The 27947-nt window shown below is 40.1% G+C and overlaps 1 protein-coding gene across 1 annotated transcript in view; it reads left to right on the top strand.

Annotated features, from left to right (window-relative positions):
- LOC124594791 (ubiquitin conjugation factor E4 B) overlaps positions 1-27947 on the top strand; it is a 286207-nt gene that overhangs the window by 226496 nt on the left and 31764 nt on the right. The window contains exon 19 of the mRNA XM_047133209.1: positions 15194-15321. Within this exon, the coding sequence (XP_046989165.1) occupies positions 15194-15321 (128 nt within the window). The remainder of the gene's footprint in view (positions 1-15193; positions 15322-27947) is intronic.

Raw genomic sequence — 27947 nt, 5'->3', positions numbered from 1 at the left:
ACATCTTGTGGCTGTTTGAATGTGAAAACTTTTTACTGGATTTCAAGTAGGATAATAGTAATTAACTCATTACATTATGGTGATATGATGAGTTATGACCAGAACAAATTTCCAGGTGGGGGGGACCTTCATGGGTGCCACTGTCTTCCAGAAATGGTGGAGTTAACATAAAGATAATGAATGTAGTATATTTCAGAACTTTTATGTAGCATACACATATATTCTCGCAAGAATCAATAACCTAGACCAGGGTTTGCCACAGATATGCTTTACAAAAATAACCCTTCATTAATTTTCACTAATGTATTCAAGTAGTACTAAAACTATTTATATTGTTGTTATTGTCGCTGCTGCAGCAGCAGAATTAGAAGTGGTGGTTTTTGTTGCTGTCATAGTTTAGTGAATGTTTTGACATTATATATCATCCCTATATATAAAAGGCAATGTCCTGATTGATTGACCTACTCACTGACTCATCACCACCCAGCCCAAATAACTAAGGATAGAAACTTGAAATTTACGAAGGTGTTCATCTTTTACTGTAGGCATCATTTAAGAAGGAATTTTTCAGTACTCCATCCCTAAGTGGGCGAAACAGGGGACAAATGCAATTTTGAAGCTGCATCTATGAAAATTGGTATTTGGTTTCTTAGTCAGAAATAAAATTGTACGTGTTTCAGCATTTTTTGAAATTCAGACACTAAGGTCATAAAATAAGGGGTGACAGTTTTTTTGAAAATAAATCATTATTAAAGAACTACAGAAAAATTTTTAAACCCACATCTATGAAAACAGAATTTGACTTCTCAGTTAGAAATTAAAAAATACATGTTTCAGTGTTTTTTTTACTGTCTAAGAGAATGAAATAGGGGATGAAAAGTTTTATGACATTATTTCATTGTGAAACCATTTTTAACATTAAATATATGAAAATTTGTATTTGATTCTCTGTTAGAAATAAAAAAAATACACATTTCACTATTTTTGGAAATGCAATCCCTAAGGGGGTGGGGGGAGGCCAAAAATTTTTAAGGAAATATTTTGTTATAGAAAAAATAGTTTTAAAAGCTAAATCTTCGAAATTTTGCGTTTCACTTCTCGGCTAGATATAAGGAAATGTGTTATGGGATGGTAGTTTCTGTGGCAGTATCACCACAAGAACACAAAAGATATGATTAACAAAAACTTCAGCTATCGGAAACACTTTTTGGTCAGAAGTACATTCAGGAAAGACCCTGCTTCTGCAGCCTCAATCAGTGTGAAAAGCTTAGGTCTTGCAGTTTGTGAACAACACAAAAATCCAAATAAAGAAAAACAAAAAAATCTATGCAGACCATACAGTCTATGTGAGCGAAGCAGCAGGCACTAAGCTAGTCTGATAATAACTATAGTTTAACACACATGCAAGAGCTACATCATGCTGTTTTTTTCTTTCATGACATGGCACAATCTGAAAGATTTGTGTTGAAACCGGAAACCATGCTCGTGACTAGTACCCATTTTATCCATCTCATTGTTGTATTCTACCCTATTCATGGATTGTTATTTCATCCATAATGTACACATGCAATTTGTGTTAGGTGAAGATCTTACTGTTTGTGTTTAGTGCCACTTTTTTCATATTGAATCATACCTTCAGGAGATGGACTCAACTTCAGAACACTCTAAACAGTAAAAACATGGAATGGTAACTAGAAACCAAACAAAACTGTTGCTTACTATTGCAGGTCAGTTTAATGTCCTCTTGGAGGTCTACCTGTTGGTGCAATATGTACACATGGTCAACTGCTGCCAAAGTGCTGCTCTTCCCTTAGTAAATTACCCACTGTAAAGAACTTCCACCAGTGGGTCCATAACTAGTCATAGTGATTAACAAACAGACCATGGAGTCAAGATGTTGACATTTATGATAATGGTGATTATAAATGTATTTGAACTATAGGTGTTTATTTTATTACAAGATCCTAACTTCTTTAAAATGTTGATTGCTATGATGATCTACGGTGGACTAACAAAGAACAACAATGACTACAAGTCTCTGCTATACTCGGCAAGATACTGGTAAAATCAGCCTATATCAGTAAGCTAATATTCATTTGAGTGTTGTATTCTTGAAGATGAATTAACAAATAGGACACTAAAAATTGATCATTTTTGTCCAGGAACTTTCAAATATCTGTGCCCATTTTTCTGCACTGGCTGTGTATATATGCTTACAATGCATTTTAAAGCTGTCCAGTACAAGGTTTGATTACTAAAGTTCTTACTCCAAGAGACAAGCTTGTCTGTCATCTGAACCCAGCACCTGGCATAACAGGTGAATGAAAAGTGTGGAAAATACTTGCAGTTTGATTGTACTCTGCTCAAAAGTGAACTGACTAAGGCTCTTACCTTAAATCAGTATAGCACAGCCAAAAATACTTACTTCTTGCAGATACATAAGAAAATAATAAGCTTCTGATGTCATCCATCACACAATATCTGGGCTTCTGTATCTGTTACAATCTGTGCTCAGTACTAGAACATGGAGACATTTAGTTACTGCAGTCATGATTAAATTTCATACTCACTATATATTTATAAAACTCGACTGATTTGACTGACTCCGTACTTATTTACAAAATTCTTTCTCTTTTCTCTCCATTTTCTTATTCCTCTGCATGTGTCATTTATAAGGACAAATCAAATAGAAAAGACAGTTTTTAAAAAAAAAAAACTTTTATTCAGAAAACAACATTGCGAGTGACATCATTTCTCTACAGATGTCCCTGGATCTCTATGCATGCAGTTAGTCTATCTCGTGAAAAATTTTGTAATTCCAACCTGGAAAAATCTTTATGGCATTGTGCAATGTCCCGCTTGCATTGCATCCTCTTCGTCTTCATCCAACAAAAACTATGATTCACTAAGGTGCTCCTTCATTTGACCGAGTATGTGAAAACTGCTTGTAGTTAAGTCAGGACTGCACAGTAGGTGCCCCAGCAGCTCAGAACTGAAATATTGGTTGCACCGGATTGTTCCACCAGCCACATAAGAGCAGGAATTATCATGAAGCAGGATCGCACCCTTTGGAACCTTCCCTCTCCTCTTTGTTTTGATTTTGGAGTACAGATCTCACAGTAGCTGTTGCTGTTCACTGTTCGACCTTTAGGAATGCGATGAATCATCAGTGGATGTTTCAGATCACAAAATAGCATTATCAGCAATTTTCTTGCATAAGTCTGGACTTCGAGCTATTTTGCTATAGGCAAAATTAAATGTTTGCACACTACAATCCGCCGCATACTCATCAATTTTTACTGTGCAACTGAGAAATTCTAATTCCTCTTCAGAATGCCTTAAACATGATTTTTATATTTCCAAATGTTCCTGTTCTTGTTTGTGTCAGTCTGTTGGTTGACATGGTACCCAACAAGCATAAACTGTCCAATTGTGGAGGGATTCATGGATAATTGCAGATGGGGAACTGTGGTGCAGTATTGTCATTTCTGGAACAAGTATCATCACAAGTCATTCCCTCAGCTGTCTAGATTTTCCTGTCAATTTTTGAAATGGATGGGCTACCCAAATGCTTTTTATTGCCGACAATGTATGTCCACTTTTAAGCCTTTGACTGCTATGGATGAGTTAACTTGTCATGCTCTATCATGCCCCAGGTGCTGCGGACAGGTTTAAGCTATGCCTCTGGGATTTCCTGAAGCGCTATTGATATGTTTACACATCCTATTCTGCCGGCCCTCTCACTGCTGCAGACGAGTTTTAGTGTACGTGCATGCTCTAGGCATATTGATATGTAGAGCTGCATTTCTGCATCGTTCTTCCAGAGCTTTTCAGAGTTTCAGCCCGAAAGTTCAAATGTGTGTCTATATCTGCAGCTGTGGTTCCTCATTTCAGATTTTGTCTTCATTGCGTGTTTTGTCAGTATCAGATATGCATTTTTTCTTTTCTACAAGATAATGTCACATTGTCACGGTTTCACAGATAGAGATCCTGGAGATACTCAGAGCACAGTGAGTGTGAATTCCCCGAGGTCAGTGGCAGTGATGAGTCTCCAATAGAATCTCAGATTAGTAATTCTCAAGGGACTAAAGAGAAGCTTGATAAACATTAGGGTGACTTTGCACCTTCGATTAGGACAGTTTATAAGTGGTTTCAAAATTTTCGGAATGGCTATATGGGCACAAGTGATGCTGAACATTCTGGATGCCCTGTGGAGGTTATGACTCCAGAAATCATTGATAAAATCCAATCCATGATATAGTGATGGATGATAGAAGAGTTAAGGTCCGTGAGATTGCTAGTGCTGTGGGCATCTCGAATGAACTGGTACATAATATTTTGCATAAACACTTGGACATGAGAAAGCTATCCGCAAGATGGGTTCCGCGATTGCTCACGCTTGACCAAAAACGGAATTGTGTGAAGTGTTGCAGGGATGGTTTGCAGCTGTTCAGGAAGAATCCGCAGAACTATAAGTATCATTTTGTCACTGTGGATGCAACACGGATATATTACTACACTCCTGACACCAAAGAACAATTTAAACAATGGGTTACCAAGTGAGAATCTGCAGCAAAAAAGGTGAAGACTATTCCTTCGGCTGGAAAGTTTATGGCGACTGCCTTTTGGGATTCGCAAAGGATAATCCTCATCAACTATCTGGAAAAAGGTAAAACTATTACAGGTGCATATTATTCATCGTTATTGGACCATTTGAAAACCGAGATGCAAGAAAAATGCCGGCGATTGGACTGCAGAAAAAGTCCTTTTCCATCATGACAATGCACCAGCACACACCTCAACAGTTGTGGTCACAAAATTAATGGAAATATGATTCCAACTCGTTTCACATCCCCCTATTCTTGAGACTTGGCTCCCTCGGACTACTATTTGTTCCCCAATTTGAAGAAATGGCTGGCAATCGTTCAGTTTGGCAAGATATGACTGACCCTGCTTTACAGTGTTATGAAATTATTCCAGCGCGATGGAAACAATTATATTCGAGTACACTGATGATTATTTTGCTGCTAAACTTGCCCAAGGATGTAAAGGAGGATTGAAAAGTTTCCTCTCTTCGGAGCATCCTCAAAATGAAGAAATATGCTAACAAACAGATTTGTTGCTTCAGATGATTCTATATCTGTTTTGTACATGAGGTAATTACACAGCACACACTGTGCCAGTAAAACAAAAATTGTATTCATTTATCCGCCTACAATAGGCTAAAATTATTACCGTCTGATGTAGACAGTTACATTCGGGTATCATGATTTTGACCATCAAAGTTCTCTTGAGGCGTATAAAAGGATTTAAAATACATACTGGATATTGTAAAAAGAATTCAATACCTTAAAGGTTCCAAGTTTTAAATGTCGCTTCAGATGAAGTAGTGCGCTGGCAATAGCTGGACATGATTTCTTCATTTGCAGCAACAAACATTCCATACTTGCAGTAAATACACAGTTATTTAAAAAAATCTGTCAGTTAATAAAAACTCGTACAGATTCATCTCTTTACGGTGTTATAAAATTATTCCAATTTAAAGGTTAGATTTTGTATCCAGAGACATTGATATTTGTCCTTGACTTTTGCCTTAAAACAATTAATTTTATTTAAGTATTCGAAACATATTCTGATACATCAAAAGTGTGTTCCATTAAGCATGTCACTTCACTTGTGAATCATTTGTGAATGATTTATTGTGCTAGCGTGCTCAAAGAACACAGACAAATTGGAGGGAGTAAATATACAGGTTCTAAAGTGTTTGCCTCACAAGCTATGTCCAAAACATTCAGCACAGGGCTGGAGACTGGCACAAGTAATTCAACAGGCAGGATGTGATCATGGATGAAAGAATCCGAGCACAGACAGATGGCTTAGACAGTAACGACACAGCACTCAGCATGCATTACGTCAAGCGTGTCAGTATTAGTGAAAGGATTAAAGCAATTTATCCATCCATAACTCTTTTTGTTCACTAAGCCAATTATCATTGTACTGCAGTTGCGTTCTGTGAAGATTTCCTCTGATTTAGTTACTTGAGAGCACAGAAAAATTATCTGCCCCATATCTTCCTTGGTGATTACAGAAATGATTTGGACTAACACAGCTAATGCACAGTAACAACAGTGAGATTAAGGCCTGTCATTTTTGAGACAGTACTGTCAACCTGTAGACCAGAAAAAAAATCTTTACTTATTGATGTGCTCTCATATATTTGTTTCTTTTAACAGGTTATCTTCACCCCTATCTCTATTTATTTCATGCAGGAGTGCTGATGACCTCACCATTTAGCACTTTAAAACCATAACCACATCACATCAAGTGAATGTCCCATTGAATTGAAAACAATTGTCTGGAGATTTTTTAAACTTTTGTTTTATCAAAATGAAAATCAATTTTTCTGACTGAAAATCTACCACTATTCTATTTGTACAGAATCACTCATTTGTAATTGCTTTTTAAAAAAATTTGCCGTAAACCAGGGCCTGATAAAATTATATAAGGTGTTCCCTACATCTGATGATGGCACACAAGGTGTCATGTTTGCCACCCATCAGAGCCACACAGCTGGTCAAATGTGTACTATGTCTCCCTGTGTGCCATTTCAGCCAATGTCATTCAAACAATGAAACAAACATCATGAGTGTAACCGAGAAGTCTGTGAAAGAAGCAGTGGCAAAACTGAATTATTCCATCCCACAATGAGTGTTTATTTATGATTTAATTTGTAAGTGCGCACAGAGTCTGCCTGTATTGTCTGGTGGAGATTGTTTGAACAGAAGTTTCCAGGCATTTAAATTCTAAGTCATGAGACAGAATACTAATGAGTAACGAAATTTTGTGAAATGGCAAGTGTCCATGACAAGAAGCATTAACGATAACATACCGTGCTCACATAACCGCATCTTGATGTCATTGCATACCACCTGGAAATTTGCCTAAAAAGTCTCTTAGACATATACCGAGCGAGGTGGCGCAGTGGTTAGACACCGGACTCGCATTCGGGAGGACGACGTTTCAATCCCGCGTCCGGCCACCCTGATTTAGGTTTTCCGTGATTTCCCTAAATCGCTCCAGGCAAATGCCGGGATGGTTCCTTTCAAAGGGCATGGCCGACTTCCTTCCCCGTCCTTCCCTAATCCGATGAGACCGATGACCTCGCTGTCTGGTCTCCTTCCCCAAAACAACCAACCAACCTCTTAGACATATTTCACTGCAAACACAATTTTCTTGCACGTCTGTACAAAGAGGTGCTAAGTTACTTAGGCTGAGGCCATAAAAAATAACAGTAGTGCAAGAACTTAAACCTGTTGATCCTGCACACACGGTTAGGTTTTGCAAATGGGTTTTACAACAAGTGCATGGCAGTGAAATGGATCCTTACATCATTCTGTTTTCACACAAAGCTTGGTTTCACTTACAAGAGTATGTTAATTCCAAAAACTGTTGACTTTTAAGTACTGATGGACCATTCTGCTTCATGAGGAATCCCTTCATGATCACAGAATAGGAGTGTTGCACAGTGAGTGGTGACAGAATAATAGGTCCAATATATTTTTATGACACAGTTTACAGTGAAACAAATGTGCAAAACATTTTGCAACTGTTTTTTAATACATTGATTGAAAAAGAACAAAGCTTCATATTTTTCAACAGGATTTGGCAAGAGCTCATACAGCCAAGGATTCTTCCCACACAAGTCATGATGTTTTCCATGACAGAGTAGTTAGCAACATTATGTGGCTCGTTTGAAGTTCTGATTTAACCCCTTGCAATTTCTATTTGTGAGGAGCAGTAAATGATAAAGGGTATGCAACAGATCTCTACACATTACAGGTACTCAAGGTTAATACCTGTGAGTCAGTTAATTTGATTTCTTAAAGAGAATTACATTGTTTGATGAATAACTTTTGTGAGTAAATACCAGAAATTCTTGGGAAACAATGGCATACAGTTCCATCATCTCCTTGCATGAGTGCAAAATGTACTTGCATATAGTTTAAATTTGGTAGCATATTCATAGATGGATGACACCGCACCTGATTCACTGGGCAACGGAGCACTCGTTGCCCGCCGTCTGCTGTGGCTTGTACGTGTGGTCATGAGGTAAATGGAATATCCTGTATTGCAGTAGTCATTGATGGGTTTACACTGCCCATTTGAAAGCTACATATATTTCATTAGCTTATCTCTTGTCTCCAGCTCTGTACTTCGTTTTACACTTATTATGCACAAGTCTCTGTTTTTACTGTGGCTGTTAGAGGATTTCACCATTCATGAATTGTGTACTAGGTACATATCTGCCCACTGCATGATCAACTATTCTTTTAAATGGAGCTGTAGTTCCTCTACAGTCTCCTGCCCAGAAGTAAAAAATGCGACATGACTGCCTCTTTATGTAACTTGCTAAATATGTCTATCTTCCTACTTGTTTTAGCTACCCTTTCTACTTGCATCAATGTTTTAGTAATCATTGTTGTTACACTGCCACAACGTCACCGATAGCAGTTTCAATGCAGACACCCAAAAAGATATCAATCTATTTGTTGCCAGTAGATCTAATTTATTTTCATGAGTGGGCTCTTGAACTATTTTTATGATTTGGGAACATACATACTAGCGAACTGGGGTTTTCTCTAAAGAGTTCAGTTACATCAGGGGGTGGGAGAAATTGAACTGTCCAATTACAAATGTATGCCCACCCTTGACATTGGGGGTTGCCTGAACTACATGTTCAGCATCAATTTATCTTGGTGGATACTCTACCTCCATTTTGCAGTAGCATATCCCTTCAATATACACTTTGATTTACCCAAAAAATATCACTACTGTCAATTTCAGTTTGTAGCCAGTGTTCTGTGCCTAGTGTTGTATGAGCTCTGTCACATTTAGAAGTACTTCAAACTGTGACATTTGGTTGTGAATGATTCAGCAGTTGACCACTAGAATTTTAATACTCTCACCCATGGGAGGCATTTCTTTGGCACTACATTGATACTTTGGAGTCTCCTACAGCTATCATTTTCTGTAATGAATGGAAAGTTGCCTCCACACACAGACAGCTGTACCTGAGTAGCAATGTCTGATGTGTAGTACACCCGATACATTTAGGGAGTGCTATAACTGAAGGGATAGGCAGAACAAAGCATTAACATACAAGACTGTATTTTGAGATATTGTATGTATTTGTTTTGTTAAATTCAAAGACAAGAGCATAAATAAAATAACAGAACAATCTATATAGAGACAAAAAATTCCAAGAAGTCACAGCCTAGCCTAACTCATTACAGAACCTTTGAAGTCTCTGTTTCCAGCCCTCTACTTGGCTCATAACTAGAGGACCCCAATCAGTTCTAGAACCAATGCTGCAGATTGTGAGCTTCGTTGAAACTCTGTGAGCAAGGTTGGTCTTCTCAAACCTTTCTGCCAATCACTGAAATGATTCAAGTAAGATCTTGAAACAAACAACAGGCATCATTTGTTCCAGTCTGTATGACAATCTGCATTTGACTGCACCTCATTTGTACAGTGACTGCCAGAACAGCCTGTCCCACAAGTTGAATGAGGCCCCAAGCATACACGCAGAGTGCGTAAGGTAATACTTCTCATTCCATGCTGACATTTTCTCCAAGGAGCATTGTTATACACTGTATACTTTGAACTGCTGACAGTGAACACATTCCTATATTTTTGTACCTACCTCTGCTGACATCAGGCACAGCCATTTTCCCAAGAGCTAAAATGTGTGTCACTGACTTGGTTTCAGTTCCGGTGGAACACAATTTGTAGCAGTAATGATTATAATAATGAATGAATCTTTCACTCTGCAGCGGAGAGTCCAAAAAGTAAAAGTGCGGCTATAAGTGTACATTGGGAGTCATGCCCAGATAGCTCAGTCATTAAGAGCATTACCTGCAAAAGGCAAGGTTCTGTGTTTGAGGCGTGGTCCAGTGCTCAGCTTTAATCTGCCAGGAAGTTTCAATTTTCATTTTTCCATAACTGAATTTTTAACAATCTGGCAGGAATCCCACTGAGCCCTGAAGCCTATTTTAATTTTATCAGTATTGATTGTTCTCGACTCCTCTCACACTGATATCTTTTTCGTTCTTCTTGTAGTGGTGCAAGAAATACACTGGGACAATACACAGATAACTTCCTTAGTAAAGGAACATTAGGCAGTGAAGTTCACCATTTCTGTGTTTGCTTTGCTTTACTCGATTTCAGTTCATATGTGGTTCACAAGCGTCTGGACATGAACTTTGATGCTACTGGTAAGATTCTGTTAAGGTTGTCATTTGCAGCTGTGCTGTACACCCCATGAACAAAAATCCTATGACCAATGATTGAAAAAATTTTGTAGTTACACATGACTGTCTTAAGGAGTGCGACTAAATGTAAGTTTTTTCAAATTTATTTGACATCAGTACAGTAGTCAAGCTATAGTCCCAGTAAATTTCAGAATGTTTACATGACTAGTTTTGATGAAGCTCAGTCAACATTATAAAATGTTATAAGTCTGCTATTAATTATGAATACCTGAAATATAATTAACATCTAACCAGACACCTTTATCGTGGGAAAAGCCCCAAGGGCTTGCCGATCACAGCAGTCTTTTATGTGCGTGTTCTGCTGCCACTTAGTGGATGGGTTTTTTGTCTGTTCAATTACATAATAGAATCACATCTTGTGATATGCAAAGGTTGTGTGTCTTTCAGCATATGTGAGACTGTACAATGTCATTTACATTTACCTTGTATAATGATCCAATATGATCTAAGGTATTAACGGCTTATTGTTCTTCAGTGTATATTATGCCATTTATTGTCATCTGCATATTTTTTGCATAAATGATCTAATGTATAACCTAGACCTAGGGCTACATTTCCTAATCCAGACCTTCCACATCTGGTCACAAAACTTGTTGTTCTTTCTATGTTTGCTGTACCATATTTTGTCATCTGTGATTCCTTTGTATGAATGATCTACTGTATGTTTTTATTCTCTGAATATTATACACCCTAAATATTTGTTTTCAAAATTTAGTTTATGACTCAAATTCATGTAACTTACATTTACAACGTTCTTAGGTGGTTTATAAGCTACCATTATTATTGCTCTAATCGTTGGACAATATTGTTCATCTCTATCCTTGTTCCTAAATGTCACCCGTACCCAGCATCGGCAAAGAGGCAGCATCAATGTGTTTGTCAGTCATATGGTAACAACAGCTGTATATGTGTCATCCAAGCAAACAGTTGTTTCTTGGACACAGTGCTATTGAGTGCTGTGCTCAAGATTACAAGCATGCATTTTTATTTTTAAGACGTTGAGATGAGATTATAACAACATTTTTCGTTACTTTATTGACATTTTACAGTTAGATTAATAGTGATGTTCGTTGTATTTTGCAGATGTGGAGATTTTCGCTTGTCAGGATCGTTATGCAAGTAGTTGGACAATGCTGATTCTAATCCAACAAATATGACATTAAGATATTAATGTTCTTCACAGTAGTCAATTGCAATGATGTTGCTTCTTTGGCATTACTTCATAATGAGATTTAATTTAATACAATAAATTCACAATATCACATTTGATGATGGTGACCGGCTTCACTGAAACTAGTCCTGCAACCTTTCTGTAATTTACTGCGACTATAGCTTGACTACTATATTTAAGTGTGTGTGTGTGTGTGTGTGTGTGTGTGTGTGTGTGTGTGCCAAACAAAAGCGCTGGCAGGTCGATAGACACACAAACATACACACAAAATTCAAGCTTTCGCAACAAATGGTTGCTTCATCAGGGCTTCATCAGGAAAGAGGGAAGGAGAGGGAAAGACGAAAGGATGTGGGTTTTAAGGGAGAGGGTAAGGAGTCATTCCAATCCCGGGAGCGGAAAGACTTACCTTAGGGGGAAAGGAGGACAGGTATACACTCGCACACACACACATATCCATCCGCACGACACAGACACAAGCAGACATTTGGATGGACATTTGCGGATAGATATATATATATATATGTGTGTGTGTGTGTGTGTGTGTGTGTGTGTGTGTGTGTGTGCGCGCGCGTGCGAGCGTTCACCTGTTCCCCCCCTCCCCCCAAGGCAAGTCCTTTCACTCCCGGGACCGGAACGACTCCCCACCCTCTCCCCCAAAAAAGTCCTTCTGCTCCCGGGACCGAAACGACTCCCCACCCTCTCCCCCAAAATGGTGTACAGGTGTACGCTTGCACACACACACACACACACACACACACACACACACATATCCATCCGCAAATGTCCATCCAAATGTCTGCTTGTGTCTGTGTCGTGTGGATGGATATGTGTGTGTGTGCGAGTGTATACCTGTCCTTTTCCCCCCTAAGGTAAGTCTTTCCGTTCCCGGGATTGGAATGACTCCTTACCCTCTCCCTTAAAACCCACATCCTTTCGTTTTTCCCTCTCCTTCCCTCTTTCCTGATGAAGCAACCGTTTGTTGCGAAAGCTTGAATTTTGTGTGTATGTTTGTGTTTGTTTGTGTGTCTATTGACCTACCAGCTTGACCTACCAGCGCTTTTGTTTGGTAAGTCTCATCGTCTTTGTTTTTAGATATATTTTTCCCACGTGGAATGTTTCCCTACTGTCCATTCTCTTTGATGTCCTTTTGTTGTAAAACCATAGGACATATCCTGAACTTAAACATAATGAGGTTTCTCAAAGGAATAATCTCATCCATGCCAACCAGCATAGATTCCGAAAACATTGGTCATGCTAAACCCAACTGGTCATTTTCTCAGGTGACACATTAACATTTATTAACAAAACTGTGATTATGTTATTAAACTGCACCTGATTGTGTTGTGACTCTTGTGGTCTTTACCTGGCAGACAATGTTAATGGAAGCGTCAGACTTTTTGCAGGGGCTGCAGTTATCTGTAATGAAGTACTGTCTGAAAAAGGCGCAGACATATTCAGTCAGAATATGAGAAGTAATGATATACTTCTTTTGTAGCCAACATGCTGGAAAAGTTCGAGAAGTTACACTGTTTGATCAGGCTATAGATTCACTCCTTAGGCAATCACCTTGATTTTTTCCCCCAGGAAATTTGGGTGAGGTCAGTGAGGATAAAGTGATCATTTACTGAAAAATATCAAAGTGACACCTAGACTGTATCAGGACCTCTGGAAATAAGCAATATTGTTAGAGATTGCTGTTGGTCACTTTACCCAAATGTACAGCAGGATATTGATTGGAGAAGAAGATACATTAGTTGCTTTAAGGAGAAGAGCAAAGTATAGTCCAATGGACACACGCTTGCTATGTAATAAAGAGATGTTTTTTGTTTATACTGCAATAAAACCTTTGCTCATATGAAAAATTTGTGCTAATTTTCTAGTTTGTTTCAAAGTCACATTGTAACATAATATTAAAATAACTATAATAGATAAGATCCCTGTAAATCAGACGAGGAAGTAGAAATAATGAAGCTTACGGTAAAAATGTTCTCTCATAAGAAAAAACATACCGGTATCAATGTATCACATTGTTTGGAAAAATGCTGACTATCCTGTAATAGACTGTTTCATAACTTTTGATAATAAACGTAATATTTCTTCGTAAAACTGATGACGCTAAGGTATCGATATTAGGATGTACGTGATAAAAGCTCAAAAGGTGTTTGTAACTGTGATATGATTCATATCAAATGCTGAAATCACTTACTGAAGTTACAGTTTTTAACATTCAGCATCATTTTGCTTTACTATGGAATTGCCAGTTCTTAATGGAATTAAAACATATATAAAGACTGTACTCAACAACGTGCCCTAGAGACAAAGTGAAAACTGATAGAGAATTATTTTTGTAATTTGCCAGTCTTTCACACATCATTTCATGTTGTAATACAAGTGGTCGGTCCCCTCATACATTGCTGCAACAATGCATTACCCTCATTGTGAAAAATACTATGAATATAGTAGTATGCTGTAGGAGTAAAAGACATGACTCACCAAATAGCAGAAGGTTCAGTCATTAGCAGGCACACACAAAGAAAATAGAAAGCTTAGACTAGCTTTCAGAATAAATTCTTTGTCAAGCTAGAACACACACGCGTGTTTTGTGCATGTACTCTACCTTGACAACAAAAGCTAGCAAGTTTTCTTTCTCCTCTGCATGTGCCTGTTGACAACTCAATGCTTCTGCTTTTCATTGAGTGGTCTTCTTTACTCCTAAGTTACTTACATTTTACTAGAACTTTCCTAGATATAAATATACTATAGAAAATTTTACTCTTTCATCATAAACCCAGCGCTTTCCACTTGTAAGTCTTCCAGATAATCATGGGGTTTGTGTGGTTTTCTTCCCCCGAGACGGCCACAGTTCAGAAATGTAACACATTGTTAAGTTCATCATGGTCTCTCTCTTCCTTTTGTTTACATAATGCTGTTGGATGACATTTTGTTTTGCTTCTGTTGTTGTTATAGTAAATTAATTATCTGCTGTTGTATAAAGATAAAGACTTTTCTGAGTGTGTATCACATGAATTATTTGATTATTTAGTTATGGTAATGGAAAGCCCTTGCAGAATGTAAACATTGAAATCTAAAATATTTAAATACTTAATATTTTAAATTGTGTTAGTTATATGAATATAATTCCATGAAGCTTGATTAGAGAAGAAGATACATTAGATACTTTGTTTAAAAACTGCAATTAAATTATGGCTTATGCCTAATATATGTCAGCAGAGAGGAAAGAAACAATATCGTCATAGTATGCCACAGCCCCAATCCCCTCCTCCCCCCCCCCCCCCCTCTGTCCCCCTGCACACCATTAATTTACCATGGGCTTGTTATGACAACATCTTCCTCCCCATACCTGTAATTCTCAGGGATTTTTTGCCCCAAGTTTGAGTAGCCACCTTGTTCTTCTGTTTCTCAAAAGGATTAGTCCGAAAGCTAGCAGAGTTTTCAGTTTTGTTTGTAGATGATTCAATGCCTCTACTATTTGGACTGTTGTTAATTAGTTTGATTACTTGGTTGAGTTTTATTAATCACAGGAAATATGTTCTTAATAAAGTCAGCAAAATATCAGCTTCACAGTACTGGTGAAATACGATTGTCATCAGTAGTTTGTAAAAAATTAATCTATTCAAATTGAAACTATTTTTGCTAAAAACATTATTGTATGATGTTCTCTTCATTACAGGCAAGAATTTGAAAGTTCGCAACCCAGAGAAGTATGGCTGGGAGCCGCGTTGGCTTCTTAGTCAATTAATTGATATATATCTCCATCTCAATTGCGACAGTTTTGCTGCTGCTTTAGCTGGTGATGAGGTAAAGTGTCCTTTTTTTGTTTTTTGACATAGCATTAAATAAAAGGAGCACACTCATAATTAGTAATGTGGTACAGTATATAAGTGACAATTTTAATTCATAAAAGTTAACACACTTGAGACTGGCCAGTTTTTTCCTTTCTCTAAAATTGACTTAGTCTATTTATTCATGAAGATATTACTATAAAATGTTAGAAAAATCAGATATGCAACTTGCTTTGCTGAGTAATAAAGAAAACTTGCACAACACATTTGTACATAATTTTCCTCAGTGTGTTATGTTTTGAAACACTCAGTCACAGCCAGGACATTTCTTTGCAACACACTTTTTCTTTCTGGCTCTATCTTACATTGGCAGACACTCTGCACACATGTGCCCAGTTTTTTTCTAATTGGTTGTATTTTTTTGGCAAAATGTCTTCCACTAGATCTGCTAAGGCCAAAACTTGGAGAAGAAACAATTTCTTTACATTAGTTGACTTGTGCCGCAAAAGAAACCCCTAGTTGTACAAGAAGCTTGGAGAGAGTACATTTTGTCGTTTCATCATTGTTTTGTGTCCCCTGATAAAGCATGAAGCATGGATGCAGCAGTGATCTCTATTGCAACCTAATGAATGAACAATTTCTTTCACCATTTGAATCATTGTTTTTTATTTTTTATTTTATTTTTTTTTTTATCATTAGTAAGCGATTATTTAGTCTGATTTATTCTTTCCTGCTTCGAATGCTATGCTCCAAAACAACATTGAGTTGACAAACTACTATTTGCGAAATAGTGTAGCATGTCAAGAACATCAGAATGTCTTTTATGTCCTACATTTCAGGCAGAGCGGATGTTCCCTTCTTGCAAAAACCGCTTGCACATTTTGGATTCTTTGCTTGACAACCATGTATTTTAAATGATATTTTCTGTCAGTCGTGAAAGTGCCTACTACCTTCATATTGCAATCCTGTTCATAATAAAGTACAACAGATGCCACTCAATAGCAATACATGTACATTATAACAGTCACTTCTTACCCAGAATTAATGTTTCCCTGCTGTTATTAACTTTGTTCATCACTCTCTTCAAATTTTCTATGTTCATTATACTGACACATTCCCACCATTTACAAATCATGAAACAACATTCATAAAGGAGGGGGAAAACCATTGTAGTTGACAAAATAAAATGGTGCTGTTTCTTGAGCCCTAGACTCCCTAGTCCTGAATCAGTAGAAGTAATTAAAAGTTGTAACAACTAATTTTGCTGCTAGTGCTTTGTCTTCTGCCTCTGCTAACCAATTGCTGTTTCTGTTGAGCATTCTGAGGTTGAATTATTTGTGTTAAGTGAAAATAAATTGTTTTTTTGCCACTGTTTTAATACGGAAAGGGACAAGAAAAAGTAAACCTCTTCAAAAAAGATGAGGTTCAGTGGGAATTGTATAAGATTTGTACAGAGTTTAGGATACCTGTGTTCATGCTGAATATGGTTATTGAAAACAAAAACAGTATCTAGGAAAGTGCAAATAAAAGTGGCCCAAATTCCAAAGGAAAAAAATATGCTAGTTACTCCAAAATGAGGAACCGGGAACATCTGCAAAGACCTGGTTCAAGAGATCACATGCACATGATATGCCACTGAAGGGCACAATGTTACGTGAAAATGGTCTAAAGGTGGCCATGTGCTTCGTAATTAGAATTTCTCCACAAATAATGGCTGGACTGATGGATGTAAGAAGTGATGTAATGTGTTTTAAGAAACTGTATGTGTTTAAGGAAATAGATAATTTACAGAAACTGTTAGTGAATGCCTGAGTAGTAGATTAAAAGAACATACACAGCCTCAATAATGTAAGGACAACATCAATATTGATAAAATCAGTCTTTTTGTCAGTATCCTTCCAGATAAGATACTTGCCTTTAAGGGTGAAAACTGCCATGGAAGGAAACACAGTGTTCACCCCTACAGTAATGTAAGTTACCAGTGCTGAAAGACTTCAAGAGATTGAGGCCATTGTGATTGGTAAATCAAAGAAACCAAGGTTTTAAAAATGTGGAAGCATTACCCACCAACTTCAATGCCAATTACAAAGTACGGATGATTTCAGAGCTTTTAAAAAAATCATTTGTCTAGCCTTCATGCAAAAATGGAAACTTATGACATGAAGATTCTCCTCTTTGTAGGTTGTTGCCCCACAGTCCTAAAAATGTCAATTTACAAAATGTACAGTTGAGTTATTGCCAACAACCTGCACAAACAAATTGCAGCCCTTCAAATGGATCATAATTCATTCTATCAAGACATTTTAGAGAAAAATCATTGTACACACAGTATTAATTTAATAGAGACTGGAAAGAAATTGGACTTTTGTAAAGTATCGCTACTTGACACACTGTGTTGTGTAACAGAGGCCACGACAGAGGTTATTTAGCTCATCTTCAACTGCTTCCAAACAGATGAATGAAATACCTGGCTTCTTTGCCTCTTTCCCTGCAAGTACCTCCCTCCTACATAAATATCCCATCTAAGCACCACAAGGTACAAACAGTTTTATGCCGTACTTACCTGTTTGATATTCATATACTAGCAAAAATGAATTTGTTCTTGAGAACCACACATATCTCCATCAACTGCAAATATCTTCAGTCAACAAGTGATGGAGAAGACTCAGAATTCAAATGATTGAACATTCTGGCGAATTTTGAAAAGTCGATTGTGGTTATGCTGGATACACAGAATTTATTTGTTAGTGTTATTGAAGTTCAGTGTTAAAATTTCTTCGAACTTTTCGTGTTTCATAATGGTTGCAGGAACTATGAAAGATTTATCCTTTTGACCAGTAGTCAGTGATTTTTGGCATTTTCACAAGATACATATGAATAATTATGAAGAAGAATTAATAAATATTCTCAGCTTTTGTCATAGTGAACTTCCCCAAATACTATTCGCTTTTCTGAATCCTTTGTCGTCTTTGTATGACTATTATTGGCCCTACAAAACAATTAGGCTCAGTTTTTATATATTTTTCAAAAATTATTTCCACTGGCGCACATTATCAGAAACAATACATTGGTGCAGAATGAAGTATTGCCTTCACACAGCAATTTCCAGTAAAGGGTGTACAGGAGCAGGGTAATTAGCTTGATGCCATGCAAATCTCTAATCTGCTCTCTTGGGTCTCTTAAGCAGTAACACCAGTGAAGTTGATTGTTCAGGAGATTCTTCAGAGTCATTTTCCTCGTCTACAATCAAATTATTATAAATTTTACAACTATAATTATCTTATATATGGTACTTCAGCCAATACATCCTTGCAAAACTTACACTACAATACTTCTAGGTGTATGAACCCCAGGACAACCAGCAAAAATGCTGGAATTTTTTTATCCAGAAGAAATTCAAGGAAACCTGGAAATCATTTAGAATTCTGGGAATGTTTCATTGTTGCAGTTTTCAGTTAAATTTTTGTTATTTTGACTGGTAAGAACTGATACTCTAGCAAAGAATTTTACTTACGTCTGCTACTGCAGAATACTACTGCAGCAGTAAAATATAAACGGGAGAATAATGCCGAAATACAACTTCAGTTTCAAAAAAAATGTGGCATTTACTACAGTAAGGCACAGTGCACACACAAATGTCTGCCGACAGCAAAATGTGTCAAAGACTATGTTATACTTCGTAACAACAAACTGTTTTCAATGTGTCCTTTTTGTGGGACTTGCTTCAGTGAGCATGATGTCGCAATTGTTTGCATTTGTTGTAGGTCATGGGAAAACATTGCAACTGTTGGTTTTGAGAAGCGTTACTTTCAAAGTAAATTTCCTTTTGTGTGGGATAAATTATGTTACATGTGAGAATGTGGGATGAATTTCATAAATCATGGAGTGTTAGACTCTCATTCGAAGCCTAATTCTGAAGACGAGCCACTGTTAAAAATTTTGAGCTCAGAAGGCTAGCCATTTATGCCATTATTTAAAATTTTACAAGCACATTTTAAATAGTAACACACACTAAAAAAGACAAACTTTCAAGGTTAGTTTTTCATATTTATTTTAGTTCTTTCATAGATTACAAACTGTGTAGTAAAGATGGCAAAAAGTATAACTCTTCTTTTAAAAAAAATGTGAAATGAGTTCTTGAGCACTTTCACATGTAATTGACTTTTCTATAGAAAAGTCGGAAATGTTCAATGGAACATGTATTCAGCCTGCCTACGAAACATTTGCACAGCAGTGAAATTTATTATCATGCTTGTGAGCAATTTAAGCTGTGTCCTTAGGACCCGCCTGACCATACAATTGGAAAGAACAGCAAAAAAATTTTGACAACTGATATATGTGAAAGCTTAGCTTTTCTCGCAGCTGTGCTGTATGTATGTTAATTTAAACCACTAATTTTTTCCTTTTTTGTATGTTCATGCTGCTTAACAATGATATTGCTATTGGCTGATTACATCTGCTGTCCTATGCTCTGAATATCTGCTGTCATTGGCTGGCAAGATCACATTACATGATCTAAGATTGGCTTACAAAAGCACATCACAATCTCAATTTCAGTGCTTCAGAAGCTACTGTGTTGTATTTGGTGGAATTACTGTTCATACTTTCATAATATGAAAATATGCAGTGTAAGTGCTGCTGCGTATGAAGACCTTTCCAAAATGCGTTGTTTTTTGCTGCATTTTGTTTCCTAAAGTGCTGGAAGTTCTATGCCAATGTATAAAATCTTCGCCATTGAAATGATTGATAACTTTTACGGCACCAAGGGAAAGTATAATGTCAGTTAACACGGGGTATAGTGTGTTTTCACCCAGGAAAAAGTTTATTTTAAACAGGGAAATCTGAGAAAAACCCATGAATTTCTTTTTCTTGTCTGCGTATACACCCTGTTCTTGTCGCTGTTACTCAATCAAGCATTCAGCAGTATAGAAATTTGAATCCATACTAGAATCCTCCTCCTCTCCTTTTGAATCAGAATCATTGAATACTTCTTCTTGGGCATTGAAAACATCACTATCATTGAATTCCCCGCACCTCCCTCCATGGGCCCACAGTACCTATTGTGGGTTCATGTTTGGCATACACGGGGCCCCCGAACTATTGCAGTCTCCTTCCTTTTTCCAGACTGCATTATTGTCCCTGTCCCTGTTCCTCTCCTTCCTTGTCCTTGCTCCTTTCTCCCTACCCCCACTTTTCCCTCTTGGTGTACTTCTTTATATCGACCTGACTATCCTCCCAGCTTTCTTTTGGTATGTGCTATTGTTTAGTTTGCTTTTTCCATCTCCTTTTTGGCATTTTTGGTCCCCCTGGGGTTTGACCTCCATTTCCAACGTTTTCCGTTCAATGTGAACCATTTGGGGATGAGCTCCCAACCTAGTTTCCATGGTGCAGGTTCCTTTCTCCCTCCCCTCCCTTTTCCTCTTGCACTCTGGCCCCCTTCCTGTTGGGTCACCAGCATGGTAGCCAGTCCATGTGGTGAGGCTGTTAAGTACCAACTTGGCTGAGCCCCCTGACAACACGTGGATCACACTGCTAGTACCTGAGCTGTTAACACCTCATGTATGCCAAGGAGTCGATGCTCATCACTTCGGGGCATCAGAACTCCCGACAATGGCCGCCGTGCGAAATGGCCCTTGCTGTGGCTGGTTGGCACCCACAGGGCGAGCCCCTGGTCGGAGTATATGGTTGGTACTAGGGTGGACGCCTTGCACATGAAACAACAAAAGCTTCAACATCCTGGCCATTCTGTGGCCGTGTCTAAGAGTGATAGAAGACATGACATTCCTCCTCCTGATCCTTCAGCCTTCACCTCTTTGGCCACCCCCTGGGAAGAGGGTCAAGCTCGCCGGCTTGGGTTGAAATCTTTCCTTCGGTACCTGGTTTGTACCAGGACAGATAGCAAAAGTTTTGCCATGACCAAACCTTTGTTTTTCAGGGAGATGATTGAAGATAAGTATGGCGAAGAGGAATCCATGAGTGAAATGCGGTCTGGTTCTTTGCTCATAAAGGCACCTTCAGCTGCCCAGTCTGAAGCCCTGCGTGTTTGTGACCGTCTCGGTAACATCCCAGTCTCCGTTGCACCACACCAATCTTTGAACTCGGTACAGGGCATCATTTTCTACCGGGATCTTCTTCTCCAAACTGACGAGGAGCTCCGTGCAAACCTCGAGTGGTGAGGAGTCTGATTTATCCGCGGTGTACAGTAAGGCCCTAAAAACAATCACACCGAGACAGGCACCTTTATCCTGGCCTTCGAGGTGGTACCCTCCCAGAGAAGGTAAAGGTGATGGTGTATCAGTGTGATGTAAAACGTTACACTTCACCACCAGTGATATACTTTAAATGCTTACGGTTTGGACACGTCTTCCCGCTGCACCAATGAACCCCTCTGCGGTGACTGTGGGCACCCCCTCCACGAATGGAGTGCCTGTGCTCCCCCGCCAGTATGCGTAAATTGTAATGCACAGCATTCTCCACGTTCGCCAGCATGCCTGGTGTATGTGAAAGAACACGGATTCAAGAGTAAAAGACCTTAGCTTGACTTACCTACACCGAGGCTTATCTAAAGTATGACTGGCTCATCCCATGCCTATAACTTCTACTTTTGCTTCAGTTACGTCCATTCCCCCTCCTACTCCCTCCTCTTCCCGGCCCAGCCCCATTCGCCCCACACCTTCTGCCTCACCCACTCTCTCCCAGTCCCCCGCCCTCTCCCCCTCTCCACCACTGTCCATACCCACCCCTTCGAGTGCTGCTCCCCCTCCCTCGCCGGAGAAGTGCTCCGCTTCTTCGGCAGCCACCAGTACTGGAGCTCCCTCCCGGGACTCCTCTTCCCGGCACCCCCCTGAAAGGCGATCTGCAGCTTCACATCGGCCACACGATCCGTGGCCAGTGGGCACCAAGATTGCCAGGTGTAATTCCATGCCCGACCTCACTGCAGTCTACCCTTCTCTTCCTTCACAAGAGAAGAAGAAGAAACACAAGAACAAGGGCAAGGCCCCTCTGGTACCCCCTGAGGCGCTGCCTTTCCCTCCTTCAGCCAATGAACCAACAGAGTCTGACTCCATCTATATGGGCATTACCCAATCCTTATCGGTGACAGATGGCGACTCGGCGGCGTGACTGGCTGCGGTCTGTTCGCTACCCATTTGGTCTCCAGCTTGAGAATCTTCCAGTGGATTTGTACTGGCTATTTGCGTCACCTCCCGGAGTTGCAACCTTTTCTTTCATCCTACTCAGCTGCTTGCATTGCTCTCCAGGAGACCCATTTTGTTGATTTTTTACTCACCCACCCTTCGTGGGTTCCACGCTTTCTGTCAAAACCGAACTGGCCCCTTGCGGGCTTCTGGTGGTGTTTGCACCTTGGTCTGCAAGGACATTGTTAGTAAATGGGTTCCCCTTCATACCACTCTGGAAGCAAGTGCTGAAAGTGTTCATCTGGCCACTCCACTCACAATCTCTAATCTCTACCTCCCGTCTGACAGGCTGCCCACGTGCCTTGCCCTAACCACCCTTCTTCAACAACTTCCTTCTCCCTTCCTGCTTCTAGGGAACTTTAATACACACAACCCTCTTTGGGATAGTCACATGCTGTTCTGGCAGGGCTTGACCTCTGTCTCCTAAACACCAACGCTCCCACACACTTTATGTGTGGCACACGGCACCGTCTCTGCCACTGACCTCTCCATCTGCAGTCCCAGCTTTCTTCCCTCCATTGAGTGGGGTGTCCATGATGAATTGTGTGACAGCGATCATTACCCGATTGTTTTGACCTTCCTTCAGTATATCTCACTCCGTCACCCTCCCAGGTGGGCCTTCTCCAAAGCTGATTGGGGTGCCTTCTTCTCTGCTGCCATCCCCCCCTGTACTACCACACAGTAGTATTGATGAGTCTGCACAGACTTTGACTGCTGCCATTCTTTCCACAGCTGTTTCGGCCATCCCTTCTTCCTCAGGTTCCCCCTGTTGGAAGATGGTCCCTTGGTGTACTTCGGAAATTGCTGTGTCCATAAAAGACCGCCACCATGCTCTTCAATGCTTCAAGCGCCACCCTTCTACTGCTCTCCTTCTGGTCTTTAAACGATTGTGCGCCTGGGCCCTTTACCTAATCAGATTTCAGAAACGGATTTGTGGCTGCCATTGGACTGCACACCCTCTCTTCACAAGTCTGGGTGAAACTTAGGCGAATTTTTGACCATCGTCCTTCCAGTGGTGCTGCAGGAATTTCTGTGCATGGTGTTGTTCTTACTCATCCGGACTTTGTCGCAGAGCATTTCACTCAACACTTTGCACAAGCCTCTGCATCGACTCAGTATCCACTCACGTTCCTCCTCCTGAAAGAGCACTCAGAATGACTGCCTTTGACTTTCGGTTCTTGCTGCTTGGAGCCTTATAATACCCCATTTATTGAGTGAGAATTCACCAACGCCCTTGCCCATTGTCCTGACATGGCTCCTGGACCGGATTAGATACATAACCAAATGCTCCAACACTTACCAGTGGCTGCAACCGTTGTATACTGACCCTTTTCAACCATCTGTGGAGTGAGGGGGTATTTCCCACCCAGTGGCAGGAAAGCGTTGTTATTCTGGTGTTGAAGCCTGGGAAGCCACCTCTTCAGTTGGATAGCTACCATCCCATTAGCTTTACCAACACCCTCTGCAAGCTCCTTGAATGCCTGGTGAGTTGGCGGCTGTTTTGGATCCGTGAATCCTGCGACCTTTTGTCATCGACTCAATGTTGTTTTCACTGTGGCCACTCTATGGTGGATAACTTGATCCACCTGGAGTCTGCTATCCGGTCGGCTTTTGTCCATCGGCAACACCTCATTGCAGTCTTCTTTGAACTGCATAAAGCCTACGACACCACTTGGCTCTACCACATCCTCGCCACCCTTTTCGAATGGGGCCTTCGTGGCGCTCTGCCTGTTTTTATCCCTAACTTTCTCTCTTGTTGCTCTTTCCGGGTTCAAGTTGGTTCCTCCTACAGTACTTCCCATCGGCAATAAAATGTTGTTCCACAGTGATCCGTGCTGAGCGTCCCTCTCTTTCTAATCGCCATTAATGGACTGGTGGCAGCTGCTGGGCTGACAGTGGCCCCCTCTTTGTATACTGACGATTTTTGTATGTACGTCGCTTCCTCCTTCATGGGCGCTGCAGAATGCCGTCTACAGGGGGCAATCTACCATGTGCAATCTTGGGCTCTCTCCCATGGCTTTCAGTTTTCGGTGGCCAAGTCATGTGTCATGCATTTCTGCCATCGCCGTACAGTTCATCCCCATCCAGACCTGTTCCTTGATGGACAATCCCTCAAGGTGGTGGACACCCATCACGTCTTGGGTCTGGTCTTCGATGCCTGGTTGCCGTGGCTCCCTCATCTTCACCAGCTGAAAAGGACATGCTGGTTACATCTCAGTGTTCTTAGATGTCTGTGCAATACCACCTGGGGTGCAGACCACTCTATTCCCCTGATATTGTACAAAGCGCTGGTCCAGTCTCGTTTAGACTACGGGAGTCCTGTCTATGGTTCTGAGTCACCTTCGACATTGCAGATACTAGACCCCATCCACCGTTGTGCGGTACAACTGGTGACTGGTGCCTTCCGGACTAGCCCCGTGATTAGCCTTCTTGTAGAGGCGGGGATTCCACTGCTGCGAGTTTTGCTCCAGCAACAGTTGATATCTTACACGCTCTACATTCGCTGCACCTCAAAGCACCCTAATTATGGTCTCCTTTATCCAGACAGGGAGATCAACCTACCACGGTGGCGGCCACGATGTGGGGGTTACCATGGCTGCTCGCATTCAGTCGTTCTTTTCTGAGCTCCAGCACTTCCCTTTACCACCTTTTTTCTCTGCTCACGCATGTACCCCTCTGTGGTGCATCTCTCGGCCACAGCTCTGTCTTAATCTCTCCATCAATTCAAAGGATTCTACCCCTCCAGAGGCCACCAATTCTGCTGTCTCCTCAGTTCATTCCAGTGTTCAGAAGTGATTTATACTGATGGCTCCATGGTTGCTGGTCACACTGGTTATGCGTACACCTATGCGAGCCACACGAAACTTAATTCCTTACCAGATGGCTGTAGTGTTTTTACTGCAGAATTAGTAGCCATCTTGCGTGCACTGGACCGTGTCTGCTTCTGCTCAGGACTGTCCTTCACTATCTGTAGTGACTCCTTGAGTAGTTTTCAACGTGGATGCGCAGTGGTTTTCAGCTGGACCCCAGGCCATGTTGGGATCACTGGCAATGAACTTGCCCATTGACTGGCAAAATTGGCTACTAACGGGCCACCGTCTCTTGCTATTGGCGTTTCGGAAATAGACCTTCGCTCGGCATTACGTTGTGAGGTTTTGGGACTTTGGAATCCAGAATGGCACACTCTTTCTTCACCAAACTAGCTCAGGGCGATAAAGGCTTCTACAGCTATGTGGCAGTCCTCCTTACGGGCCTCTTGTAAAGCCTCTGTCGTCCTTTGCCAACTTCATATCGGCCATACTTCGCTGACTCACAGTTATCTCCTCCATTGTGAGGACCCCCCTCTCTGTCATTGTGGATCAATGTTGACTGTGGTTCACCTCTTACTGAACTGCCCTGACTTTTAGCTTTCCTGATTCGCTACCTCTGGTGTTAGCTGACAACGCCCCAGCGGCTGATCTAGTTTTACGATTTCTTCATGATGGGGTTTTTTTTTGCTTTAATTAAGGTTGGGACCTTCAACCTTATCGGTGGGTGGAAGGAATGGCAGGCCGTCTTGCTCCCCCCTTCGCTCCAATTCGACTGGCTTCAACTGGGCTTGGTGGTTCATCCCCGCCCTCTGCCTTTCCACTCCTTTCTTTATGGGGTCTGTTTTATCTTGAGTGTTTATCTTGTCTACCTGTGCTTCTTCCTTCATGCCCCTGTCATTAGTCACTTTCTTTCCCTCCTCTCTTCTTCCGCCTTCTTCCATCCTTCTCTGTCAATAATTTGTAATTTTATGTCTCTTGTAGTTCCCTCTTATAGTGTGAGGTTTTATCAGTTTTAGTTATTCCATGGTCGGAGGGATTGATGACCGCATAGTTTGGTCCATTTCTCCATTCCAACCAACCAACGATTGAATTTTTCCAGCTCAGAGTTTCTGCAGGCCATGAAAAGTGAGCCCGATAACGCACAAATAGCCAATAGCGTAGGACCTAGAGCAGGGTAGCAGTAAATGAAGCAGTCTTTGGTACAATAAATAGTTCAGAATCCAGTAACTAGGTAGCAACACAATACAGACATTCTGCCTTATGTGTTTGAGTTAATTCCCAACAGAGAGCATGAAATGGTGTGTCAGGCATAAATTTTTATGCTCACAGTGAAGCACTCTCAGTTGCTGTCTATTATGACAAACTGCTGCCACCCATGTCCTGTCCGGGTGTTGTCCACTACATATTTGTTAATAACCAGTTTTGATAATTATCACCAACTTCACTTATAAACACTACTGTAGACTTACTGCAGCAGTAATACACCAGAAATTCGTGCACAACCATGCAGAATCAAGTGACAGAGTAGTGATTATGGCTTCATCTGTAGTAGTATCATATGTTAAAACAGTCTTCTATATTGGTAGAGGAAATAGGGCTGTAGTTTCATTCATTCAGTTCATAGGTTCTCCATAACAGCCTACTCTGTTGCACCTTTCCCAGTGGGGCTTAGAAGATGGCATCTACACAAACTCAAATTTATGGGAGTTATGTACAGAAGCATTAAAGCTTTTCCCATGATGTTGAGCATGCTGTGATTGCATGACAGCGTCAGAAACAAGAAATTTGTTTCTCTTCTTTTCTTGGACTTTATAATTTTTCACAGGGAATACTTTCCAAACTCACTCGTATGCAGAATGTAAGTCATCATCTAGAAGACAATACCTCTTTGTCAAAGTTAGTGGTTTAAAACATATTTCAAATCATATAGAAGGTGGAGTTTAAAAATAATTATGATCTTGAATTATGAGAAACTACCAGGTGCTTCCTGTATGGTCCAAAATCCTTGTTCCCATATCCCTTGCAGAGCAACATATCTTCCAGAACTTTCCATACGTTGTCTGGTATATGTCAAAGACCAAATAGTAAATAAAGTTTCCTTCACACAAGCAGATGGATGTTAATAGTGGATTCTCATGATAGATACCTGTACTACAGTGGTTCCCAACGAGGGAATAATAACCCCCTGAGGAATAAAATGTAATAATTCTTAGAAGTAAAATGTAATAATTCTGAAGGCTAAAATCAAAAGGATGCAATTGTGTTTCAGTCCCAAAACTAAATCATTTTTAAAACCTTAGTATATTATCACTATTCCTTAAGATTGTACTGCTGATTACATAAGTTACCAATAATTACATTTTTCAAATATTAGCATCAACTCATGACAGTGTTGGGGGGTTATAACTTGATCTTCCTCATGTAGTCCACCAACTACACACCGATTTGGTACCATGCATCTATAACAGTAAAATTGAGCACATACATCAAAAAAGTTTAAATATATCATGAAATTGCATTCTTCGAATTGTAGTAGTTCCCACAACGGAACAGAAATTGCTTCATTATTTAATTCAATACAATAAACAAACTAATTCACAGCACAACAGTAACTGTGTAATGGCTACTACACTGCT

The sequence above is a fragment of the Schistocerca americana genome, chromosome 2, assembly GCF_021461395.2.
Source record: "Schistocerca americana isolate TAMUIC-IGC-003095 chromosome 2, iqSchAmer2.1, whole genome shotgun sequence".
Lineage (NCBI taxonomy): Eukaryota > Metazoa > Arthropoda > Insecta > Orthoptera > Acrididae > Schistocerca > Schistocerca americana.
Note: the sequence above shows the minus strand (reverse complement) of the source record. Positions and strands in the feature narration are given on the sequence as shown.